The 11,157-nt window shown below is 45.9% G+C and overlaps 1 protein-coding gene across 1 annotated transcript in view; it reads left to right on the top strand.

Moving 5' to 3' along the window:
- The window catches only part of ADGRF5 (adhesion G protein-coupled receptor F5), a 68,213-nt gene extending 57,298 nt beyond the window's left edge, over positions 1-10,915 (top strand). The window contains exons 16-22 of the mRNA XM_012804678.2: positions 1,416-1,470; positions 1,586-1,765; positions 3,806-5,200; positions 6,715-6,756; positions 6,846-6,905; positions 7,450-7,534; positions 9,662-10,915. Coding sequence (XP_012660132.1) covers positions 1,416-1,470; positions 1,586-1,765; positions 3,806-5,200; positions 6,715-6,756; positions 6,846-6,905; positions 7,450-7,534; positions 9,662-9,741 — 1,897 coding nt within the window. The 3' untranslated portion in view covers positions 9,742-10,915. The remainder of the gene's footprint in view (positions 1-1,415; positions 1,471-1,585; positions 1,766-3,805; positions 5,201-6,714; positions 6,757-6,845; positions 6,906-7,449; positions 7,535-9,661) is intronic.
- Positions 10,916-11,157: the final 242 nt, after the last annotated feature.

The following is an 11,157-nucleotide window of genomic DNA, read 5'->3' as shown; positions in this document are numbered from 1 at the left end:
GGTCTGGGGGATCGAACTTCTCAACATATAGGAAAGTGGGCTTTGGGATTGTTCATGTGGCACTAGAAGGTACTTTTATGTGCTTATGTCCAAAGGAGGTGCAACCCTACCAGTGCTTCAAAATGTTTTAATTCAGATGTGAAGGCAGCAGAATATGTGTTCTGCTCTAGAACAGGCTGGACACCTTGACTTTGACCTCTCACTGCCTGTGCCCAGTCACCTCCCAGGAGCAGTGGTGTTATCCTTTCTCCATTTCCTTTTTTGAATAATTTGGATGTCAAGCGAGTAGCTCTTAGCTTTTCAGAAAGAGGAACAGTATAAAAAATAAGATTCATTCATTAAAAATAATAGTTGGGCCTGACATTTTTATAGGTTTGAGATTGGGCCAGGCACAGTAGCTCGTGTCTGTAATCCTAGAATTCTGGGAAGCCAAGCCAGTGGATTGCCTAAACTCAGGAGTTTGAGACCAGCCTGAGCAAGAGCGAGATCCTGTCTCCACTAAAAAAAGGAAAATTAGCAGGGCCTGGTGGTGGGCACCTGTAGTCCTAGTTACTTGGGGTGGGTGAGGCAGGAGGATCGCTTGAGCCCAAGAGTTTGAGGTTGCTGTGAGCTGTGGGCTGTGATGCTGCCGTGTCATTGTACCCAAGGTGACTGAGTGAGATTCTTTCTCAAACAAACAAACAAACAAACAAAAAAAACAAGAGAGAGAGAGAAGAAAAGAAAGGAAAAGAAAAAAGGAAGATAGAAATTATAATTTGAGCTTAATGTGGGTCCTGGTCCCAATTCTAGATACTTAGATATACTCTCCATGGAAACAGGCTCTTGCCTGCCTATCATGCCCCATTGGATTTATGGAGCGATATTGAAATTAAAACAATTTCACTAGAGATGTCACAGAGGTAAAATATGTTCAATAAAACAAGTGCTTGTGCCTTCAGAGGAGGGAACTCCCCTGGGCTGGAACACTCGTCAAAAGCTTCCTATCAAAGATAGAAACTGAGCTCATTCTATGTGTGAGCAGGAGTTAGAGAGGCAGGAAACAGAAGTGTAATCATTACAGGGAAGGTGACCGTGTAGTGCATCATCCACACCGGGACTCACTCTGAGCATTAAAGAGGGCACTCCTAATAATCATGCCGGGAGCAACGATGTAAACCAGAACCATCACGGGAAAATTGGGAAGGACAGTCACTTTCCTGACAAGCAGGGTTAGTGATTAGAGGGAAAGCAGAGTGGCAAATGTCCTTCCATGCATACTACCACAGCAACAATTTTACTCCACTTTAACTGTGTAAAATTGAGTTCTCTAGAAATCATATCTCTCCTCCTTTTTTCTTCCACGTAGGAAGATTAGGTTAACTTATCTTTACTGCTCGCCTTACGTGTGAGGTCTTATGTCATGTTCCATTCTGAAGCGCGCACGGGTGGTTTGGAGAGAAGTACGTTACCTTACGGTGCAAACTCACTCTTGTGGGAATGGAGAAAAGGGGACTCCCGACCTGAGAGATCTGGTCGTGGGTGGATCTGTCAGGTTTGGCAGCTGGAATGATTGACGAGCTGTCTGTTCTGGCTCCTGTTCCACTAGGCTTTGATCCGGAGCCCCTCTCAGGAAGAGAAGCTCCCTACATACCTGCAGGATCTTTCCATTAGCACAGACCTGGTGAAACATGAAATCCTCTCATCTCCCGGGAGCCTGGGAGCCATTATTAGCATCCTTGACTTGCTCTCCACAGTTCCAATCCAAGTCAATTCAGAAATGATGACGGTGAGTTGGCCTCAGCTTTGCGGGAGTTTTGTGTCTTTCCTTTCACCCTTCAGGACTTGTGTTCAAGAAACAGGATCCCACCCCCCCCCACCCACGCCCCCACCCCCCGGCAGCTTCTTCTCTGTCTTTTCCAGACAATTCTCTGGACGTTACAGTCACATGCTTTGCCAGTCTCAGCATTTAGGACATGGGGGAGTGTTTCCAGTACTCATTGGGGGACCTTAAGAATATTTCCTCAGTGAATCTCTGCTTTAGTTTCTTCTTTAAAACCGAATGAATTCTCATCTGATTTCCAGGAAAACTAGGAGTTAAAGGTTTCAGAATATGTGCAAGGTGAGATTTTCAAAAGTTTAGCACTAAACAAGAATTCTGAAGCAATCAGGGTTCTGGGAGGAAAGAGTTTACCCACAAGAATTCAAATGCAGAGGATTTAATGAAGGGCTTCTGACAGAGGGAAAAGCCAGGATTAACAAACCAATTAACACACAAATAAGAAGTAATGAGGCACACAGAGATCAGCAACAATACCAGCCCCCGGGTGAAAGGAGAGGAAATGGTGCAGACAGGGTCCACCTCGGAGGAGGGACCAGTCTGCAGGGGCCATGGCCTTGGAACCCCACCTATAACCAGAGCTGTGCTGAGAAGAATGAGGACCAGGGACAGGGGTGGTGGTGGGCAGCTGGGAACATGTATCTCGGCTTTTCCCTTCTCCCACCCTCCCATCTCCTGCCAGGGCTGTCCATCAGCAGAAGCCAACCAGAGGCCATCTGGCACCAAGCTTAGGGGCAGAGTCCAAAGAGGTTGTGTATGTTTCCTAGGGCTAGTGTCTTACAATGATAGAAATTTATTCTCCTACAGTTCTGGAGGCTAGAAGTCTAAAATCCAGGTATCTGCAGGGCTACGTCCCTCCCAGAGGCTTCAGAGGACACCCCTTCTCTGCTTCTTCCAGTTCCTGGCAGCTTCAGTCACTCCGTGGCTTGTGACTGCAGGACCCCAGTGTGACTCTGTCTTCAGATGGCCTCTTACTCTCCACTTGTCTTCTCCTCCTCTGTCTCTGTAAGAATATTTGTCACTAGATTTGGGGTCCATCTAGCTAATCCATGATCAATCTTTAATCACATGGACTCTAAATAAGGCAACATTCATGGAGTTTAAGTATTAGGATATGTCATGGCGGGGGAGGGTCGGGGGGCATCATTTCAAGATTCTATGGGGTTCACACTTCCCAAGAACAGAACAAGGCAAAGAAGGGCAAATGATTTACATTGCAGGATAGGCTGAATGGAAAAATGGCAAGTCCATGTACGTCTATGGGGAAAGAGAAGTAAGTTGTATCACATGTGGCTTGGTGCCTGTAGCTCAGCGGCTAGGGCGCCAGCCACATACCCCAGGGCTGGCGGGTTTGAACCTGGCTCGGGTCTGCCAAGAAACAATGACAACTACAACAAAAATATAGCCAGGCTTTGTGGTGGGCACCTGTAGTCCCAGCTACTAGGGAGGCTGAGGCAAGAGGATGGCTTAAGCCCAAGAATTTGAGGTTGCTGTGAGCTATGATGCCACAGCACTCTGCTGAGGATGACATACTGAGACTCTGTCTCAGAAAAAAAAAAATTGTATCACACAAAAGAAAGATGCCTTTGACCACACTTGGGTAGCTCACTTGATGCTCAGGATTTGAGATGGTCGTCTGAGCATCCTCCCCCTTGCTGGGGAGATTCCATCCACCAAAAGCCCTTTACAGGCTTGAGGTGTAAAAGAAAATACAGTAAGATAATAAATACCTCTGCCGGCCTGCTGGGTTGGCCTTGGTGAGTAGGATGTGTCTGTGTGAGGGGAGTTTCTCAGTCTTGGGGACCCACCGTCCGCTAACCTGTGCCATAAGAAGGCAGGTCACAGATCTACTGCCTGTCACGCTTCCCTTTTCTCTGTTCTTCTCCTCTTACCTGCGTCCACGGAACCAGTTTCTAGGGAGATGTTATTTTTTGTTTTTTGTGATTGAAAGAATGTGGTTGGTTTGATCCCATGCCCTGTCACTTACAGCATGTGCTTTCTACCGTGAACATCATCCTCAGCAAGCCGACCTTGAACACCTGGAAGGTTTTACAACAGCTGCAGATCAACCACTGTTCCCAGCTGCTGCACTCAGTGGAGCGATTTTCCCGAGCGCTGCAGTTGGGAGCTAACCCCTCCCTGTCCTTCTGCCAAGCCAATGTGCAGATGAGCAGCATGGTCATCAGATCCAGCCACCCTGCGGCCTATGAGCAGAGGTTTGTTTTCTCCGAGGCTGACCTCTGGGGCAACATTATCATTGACAAGAGCCAGCTGGAAAGCTTGGAGCCAGATTCATCTATTGTCACCGTGGCTTTCCCAACTCTCCAAGCCATCCTGGCCCAGGATGATCAGAAAAGGAATTTTGCAAACAGCTTAGTGATGACGACCACTATCAGCCACAACATAACCACGCCGTTCAGGATTTCCATGACTTTTAAGAACAACAGCCCTTCGGCCCGGGAAGCAAAATGTGTCTTCTGGAACTTCAGCCTCGCCAACCACACCGGGGGCTGGGACAGCAGTGGGTGCCATGTGGAAGGAAGCAATGAGGACAATATCACCTGTGTCTGTGACCACCTAACTTCCTTCTCCATCCTCATGTCCCCTGACTCCCCAGACCCTGGTTCTCTCCTGGGGATCTTGCTGGATATCATTTCTTACATCGGGTTGGGCTTCTCCATCTTGAGCTTGGCAGCCTGTCTAGTTGTGGAAGCCGTCGTGTGGAAATCAGTGACCAAGAACCGGACGTCCTACATGCGTCACGTCTGCATAGTCAACATTGCCGCCTCCCTTCTGGTGGCCGACACGTGGTTCATCGTGGTTGCCGCCATCCAGGATAGTCACTACGTGCTCTGCAGGACGGCCTGTGTGGCCGCCACCTTCTTCATCCACTTCTTCTACCTCGGCGCCTTCTTCTGGATGCTGACCCTGGGCCTCATGCTCTTCTACCGCCTGGTTTTCATTCTGCATGACGCCAGCAAGTCCACCCAGAAGGCCATTGCTTTCTGTCTTGGCTATGGCTGCCCTCTCGCCATCTCCATCATCACGGTGGGGGCCACCCAGCCATGGGATGTCTACACAAGGAAGGATGTCTGTTGGCTTAACTGGGAGGACACCAAAGCCCTGCTGGCCTTCGCCGTCCCGGCGCTGATGATTGTGGTTGTAAATGTGACCATCACGGTTGTGGTCATCACCAAGATCCTGAGGCCTTCCATCGGAGACAAGCCGTGCAAACAGGAGAAGAGCAGCCTGTTCCAGATCACCAAGAGCATCGGGGTCCTCACGCCGCTCTTGGGGCTCACTTGGGGCTTTGGTCTCGCCACCGTGTTCCCAGGGACCAGCCTGGTGTTCCACATCATATTTGCCCTTCTCAATGCCTTCCAGGTGAGTTTGGTGGTGCTGAGCTCTCAGGAAGCTTTCATGTCTGTGGGACAAACAAATAATAGAAACATAAACAGGAGAAGGAGTGGGGAATGAATTTAGTTCTGAGGAAGCCTTAGCCCTAAAGAGCAGTAATTATAAGAATTTAATGAGACAGAAAGGACACATACCTCTGCTCCCCTGGAAATTCATACTTTTTATTACCTGCATTATAACTTAGTCACATATGCCAGTCTCTCCTAAATGTCCTGATTATCCAAGTAGAGGAAAGCCTTCTTTCTAAATTGGATTCTGCTATTTATTCAGGATTATCTTGGTGCCATTTATTATCTTCTAAATGAAAATCCTGTCTTTGTGAGGACAGGGATCGCATTGATCTTGTTCTATCCATAGCACCTTCTAGAGGCCTCGGCACAGAGTAGGTTCTCTGTAACTACTTGAATGAATCGAGTACTACATGCTCTATGGTAGGTTCCCTAGAAATATTCGCTGAAAAAAAAATCAAAGAATGAAGGTTCTAATATCAGACAATCTCCTCGATTATACTAACATGAAAAGACATCTTTGGCTCAGCGCCTGCGGCTCAGGTAGCTAAGGTGCCAGCCACATACAACTAAGGTGGCGGGTTCGAATCCAGCCAGGGCCCGCCAAACAACAATGGCTGCAACCAAAAAATAGCCGGGCATTGTGGCGGGCGCCTGTGGTCCCAGCTACTTGGGAGGCAGAGGCAGGAGACTCACTTGAGCCCAGGAGTTGGAGGTTGCTGTGAGCTGTGAGGCCACGGCACTCTACCCAGGGGGATAGCTTGAGGCTCTGTCTCAAAAAAAAAAAAAAAAATAGAAAAAGAAAAGACATCTTTGCTCCCTGCAGCACATAACCAATTATTAAATAATGCAAAGCAGTTTGTTAAAAGAGCTAAAACAGAGGTATAGACAATGAGGCTTTGACACACAAAGAAAGGGAGTGATTAATCTGTTTCACCAGCTGAGAGGTGGTAAGGGTAGAGGAACCTGCTTAAGGATACCTGCCCCGGTGAGAGAGGGAGTAGGAAGGGCTGGAAGTGAAGGTAAGGCAGTGCCTCCTAGATGCTTTTGCCACGGCCATATCAACCCCATTTTCTGCTACTGGGCCTCTGGCTCCAGACTATAGAGCTCATGTCTAATGACTTTTGTGGGATGCCTCAGTTGGAGGAAACTAGTTGTCCTACCCAATACCCTCAATTCTCATCACAACCGTGTGGGCAACACTGTAGACACAGAGGTGTGTTTAATAGCATAGCCAGTGGAGCATAGCCTCCAGTTCACAACTGAAGGAAAATGGGGAAATAGAAAATATCCTCCCAACAGCAGGACATTTCGAGTCCCTTAGGGTGTACCTATCGTGTGCTATACTCATTCCATAAACTCAGATGGGGAAAGAGACAGGACAAATTCAATACCGGGTTAACAAAGGACTTGTCATTTTGCTAGACAATCAAATGGGATTAAAATGCGCTTCTTTTTAATCCTTTTTCTCAGGGCTTATTCATTTTACTCTTTGGATGCCTGTGGGATCTGAAGGTAAGAACAATGACAGTTTCATGCTTCTGGAAAAATCTAAAGCCCTTGTGGTATGTTTAAGTCATGATAACTTCTTTTCAACCATGCAGGTTCAGGAAGCTTTGCTAAATAAGTTTTCTTTGTCCAGATGGTCTTCCCAGCACTCAAAGGTAAGCCTTTTCTCTGCAGAGACTTTCCATCTTAAATCCTCCATGTGCTCCACAGTAAGAGAAAGCACTACTGTTTTACCTTGGGGTTTTGACCAACAGGGCTGCATACATAGCAAGCCTTAGTCTGCTTATTAAACATGGCCATGGAGCCACTGGCAAGATGCTACTCCACATACTCAAATAGATGTTAAATAATAGATAGTGTAAGCTTACAGTTAAAATCAAGCTTTCAATGAGAAGTAATCTGGGGGACTTCAAGGCATTAGAGAATTTGGAACATAGTTGTTGCCCTGGAATATATTTGACTGTCATTCATATGTAAGAAGATGCTAACAACCCACCAAATAATAAAACATGTATTTGAAGTTTATTTTTCTGATACAGATCCTAAGATTCTAGTATCTCAATCAATGCAGCCTCAAAGGGGTGAGAATAGAGATGTAGGCAGTGACCACTAGAGGGTGGCAAAACCAACCTCCTAGAGATCAAAACATCCATGGTCTACAAGTAATGACTTTTGCCTTGTCTCTGCTTCTCTCTTCAGTCAACATCCATAGGCTCATCCACGCCTGTGTTTTCTATGAGTTCTCCAATATCAAGAAGATTTAACAATTTGTTTGGTAAAACAGGTACGTTGTGCCCTCAGGGTGCCCTGGTTGACAGAACATATTTGTTCTGCTGGGGAGACTCAGGGCTGCTACTCTCCCACTCCCAATTCATGGTGTCCATCTGACATGGCCTCTGTTACAGTGGAGGTCCAGTATAGGGGCTTGCTCACTTTTCATAAATCACCAAAGGGTGGGTACAGAGGGAAGCTGCCTTCAGGTGGGCAACTAATAATAATTCAGGAAGAATAGGATTTGGATAATCTAGACAAGCCTTTGGAGAGCTGACTATCAAAATATCTACTCTAAAGATGGGAACTGTAAATTGCTGACCCTGTCAAACACAGAGTTCTTTTCAATTCAGTTATATGGAAGTAGATCGGTCATGTTTCTGGCTATGTTGCAGCAAAGGATATACAGTAGAAATTTCATAGTTGATCACTCCCTACATTGACCCTTAAGTTGATCTAATTTTCATAGATCAGGTGTGACTCACATGTACGTATCGGTACACTAGGCCTAATTCCTTATGTTGACCGGCTTGCTGCAGGCCCATGGGTGGCCAACTCACAGAGGTTCTATTGAATTTAAAAAATCCTCCTACAGGATCTCACTCTGTGGGTTTGTTTTCCTTTTTTTTTTTCTTTTTATGGGATGTTCTAGTTTTACATATCACCATGTATAAAACTGTGCATGTGTATATGAGGGATCACCCAAGGGAGCTATGCTATTAGAAACACTCACAGTTAAATTTCTACGTTGGAGATATGACTTTGGGCAATAAGTCTCAGCTGTTCTGACAAATTGAAGCCCCATCTCTCCATTCCAGAAAAATAACCCCCCAAATTCCTTCCAGCTTTTTGAAACTGAACAGATCTCTCAAATGTGGTGTCTAAAAATGTGTCAGTATTCCAGAACAAGGTTTTTCACATAAAAGAAATTTTTGAGAATACCCTTCCACCATTTAAACTCCAATGCAAGGGTACATGTCAGATCTATTAAGTATAGAGTATAAATGTCTTAAGACAATAATGAAGTAAAGGAGATGGGGTATGTATTAATCAGTGTGATGTAAATGTTCCTAATTCTATGTGAAATCAGCACATTGTACCCCATAAATGCATTAATGTATACATGATCTATGTGTTTAAGATTTAATAAGAAAAAAAAAAAAGAAACTCCAGAAGACTTAGTGGGGAGTTTTTTGCTTCAATTTCTCAAATACCTCACAATACTGTCAAGCTTCTACTTTTGATTTTAAAAGGCACTCATTTGATCTGTTGTGAAGAGAGTAGATCTTCCTGGTGCCAGCTCTTTCCCCAAGGTAGCAAGGCCTGGGGTTCCTGGGCATTGCCACTGGATGGCCACTCGGGTCATTCATGAAGCCACATTGGGCCTGTCTGAGGGTCTCATAAGCACTGTAACTTTGCTTTATGTCATCAGCAGCCCCCAAGGTCCCCCCCAGGCAATGATGGAAACCTTGTTAGCCGTGGCAGTTCTGCAATCAGATGGTAGGGTGGGCACTTCGACCCTCCCCTTGTCCGCCGAACACTTCCTACCCTCTCTCTGTGCACAGTCTCTCCCTGCACCCGGCTGCAGACACAAGCCTGTGCAGTTCTCCAGGGCTGCCCCCCTCGCTGCACCAGTTACCAGCACTTCTGTTGTCATTCCTGACTCCTGCTTTTTCTCTGGTCCTGCCTTTTCTTCCCCTAGAATTTTCTCTTTTTTTTTCCTTTTCCTGCCTTTATAGTTCTTTGCCTTGAGCATTTCCTACAAGTCCCTCCCAAGAGCTCCCCCAAGATAAGGGGTGGAGGGGGGAGGTTCCCTCCTGCAGATGTCCCCAGGCCCATGCATGTGGTGGCATGTGGAGAGGTTACCGCTGCCCCCCGGACTCTTCCTGTCCTTTGTAGGAATCTGGCTGCTGGTGGATGTGACGTAGTTGGTGCTTGTTGGCTGCTCTGCATGCGTGAGAACAGCTCTGTTTGTTCTCTGGCACACTGGGTCTTGGAGGACGGCAGGCATGGTGGTTTCCAGGCATGGCCAAGCTTACCTGGCTCCTGGACAGAGTGCCCCTCGGTTCATTAGGAGATGTTCACACCCAAGATCTGTGAAGGCTTGACTGTAAGGCTGAGCTGCTCCTCTGTATTTCAGGAACGTATAATGTTTCCACCCCAGAAACCACCAGCTCATCCTTGGAAAATTCGTCTAGTGCTTACTCGTTGCTCAACTAAGACCAGGAAAATTCATCCCACGTGACTTCTTCATAACTGTGGATGTGCTTCGAAGAAAGAGATCCTTCCAAAGCTGTGGGTAACGTGCTCTCTGTGCAGGTTTCTGGGAGCAGATGCGGAAAAGACTTTTTCCTTAGAGAAGAGGCTTTCTTTTGTAAAAACAGATGAAAAGTAACTGTTATGTTTATTTTTGTCCCCCCACCCCATCCTTGATGTGCCACTAAATATGTATAGTATTTAAGTGAAATGCAGACCCCCAAGGCCCAACTTCCCTGTCTATATTGTAATATAGAATTTTGAAAAGACATTTTTACTTTTCACAGAGTGGTCACAAAGATAAGCTTTAGTTAAAATAATAAATAAAAGGCTAGTCCCTAGGAAATGCTTCAGTGATTTCTAAGAAGGAAGGAAGGAAGAAAAGGGGGAAGAGAAGGAGAGAGGAAAAGAAGAAGAGAAAAAAGAGGAACAAAGAAAAGAATGAAGAAAAACAACATGAAAGGCCACATTTTAAGATTTCCATGTTAATGACCTAATGTCATCAGTTAGGGGCTACAACATGGAGAATTGTGTAAAAATGGCTCAACAATGAAAACCGGAAGTCAGCCACAGGGAGTGAGTTCAGATCCTCCTGAGATCGTCTTAGCTGAGAGGAGGAAACAGACAGTGGTAAAAGCAGGGAGGAAGTTACGTCATCAGGATGCTTTCAAGTGGACATGGGTGGGAGGAGACAGGATGCTCTTGATGCTGAATGCACACGTATGTGCCTTTGCCAAGGTCTAAGCCAAGTGGAGTGAACATCCAGAGGACGCATGACACAGATCCACCTTATCAGATCCAAGCGGATGCAACTGGTTATTGAATTTTTTATAATTCATCAGAAAAGCCTTATATACTTCCGTTTGTTCCATATTTTGAAAGCCAACAATAAACATTTTTGTACCCTTTAATTGCCAAATGTGACACCTTGCACTGAAGTCAGACCCTAATTGTCGTGTATGTAACAGCTTTAACCAGGTACTTCTCTGTGCAGTACAGAGCAGATCTGAATAATCTTCCAGCCTTGTGCATCACTGTCACTGTGCAGAATGGCCCTTGGTGTGTCGTATAGCTCTCTGTATCGTATCTCTGTCAGTCTTTAAATTCCCGGACCAATACACCTTATGAGTTTTGCATGGTCTACGTTGTGTTTATTCCAATCCCTGGGAAAGCTTCTGGAAGGCAGTGCGACAGCTGGGGCTGTTCTGTTCTAATGATGCTTTACCTTGACGCACAAATGGCAGGGCCTTTCCGAAGGATTTGATTAGTGGTGGAGTAACTGGGTGGCTGTTTTGTTTGTGAGTGCGTTTTTCATTTAAAAATACAAATATTTATTGACATTGCATTCTTAGTAGAGTTAACCACGTGCCCTATATTCCA

The sequence above is a fragment of the Otolemur garnettii genome, unplaced genomic scaffold (genome assembly GCF_000181295.1).
Source record: "Otolemur garnettii isolate 467f Iridium unplaced genomic scaffold, OtoGar3 scaffold00031, whole genome shotgun sequence".
Taxonomy (NCBI): Eukaryota; Metazoa; Chordata; class Mammalia; order Primates; family Galagidae; genus Otolemur; species Otolemur garnettii.
Note: the sequence above shows the minus strand (reverse complement) of the source record. Positions and strands in the feature narration are given on the sequence as shown.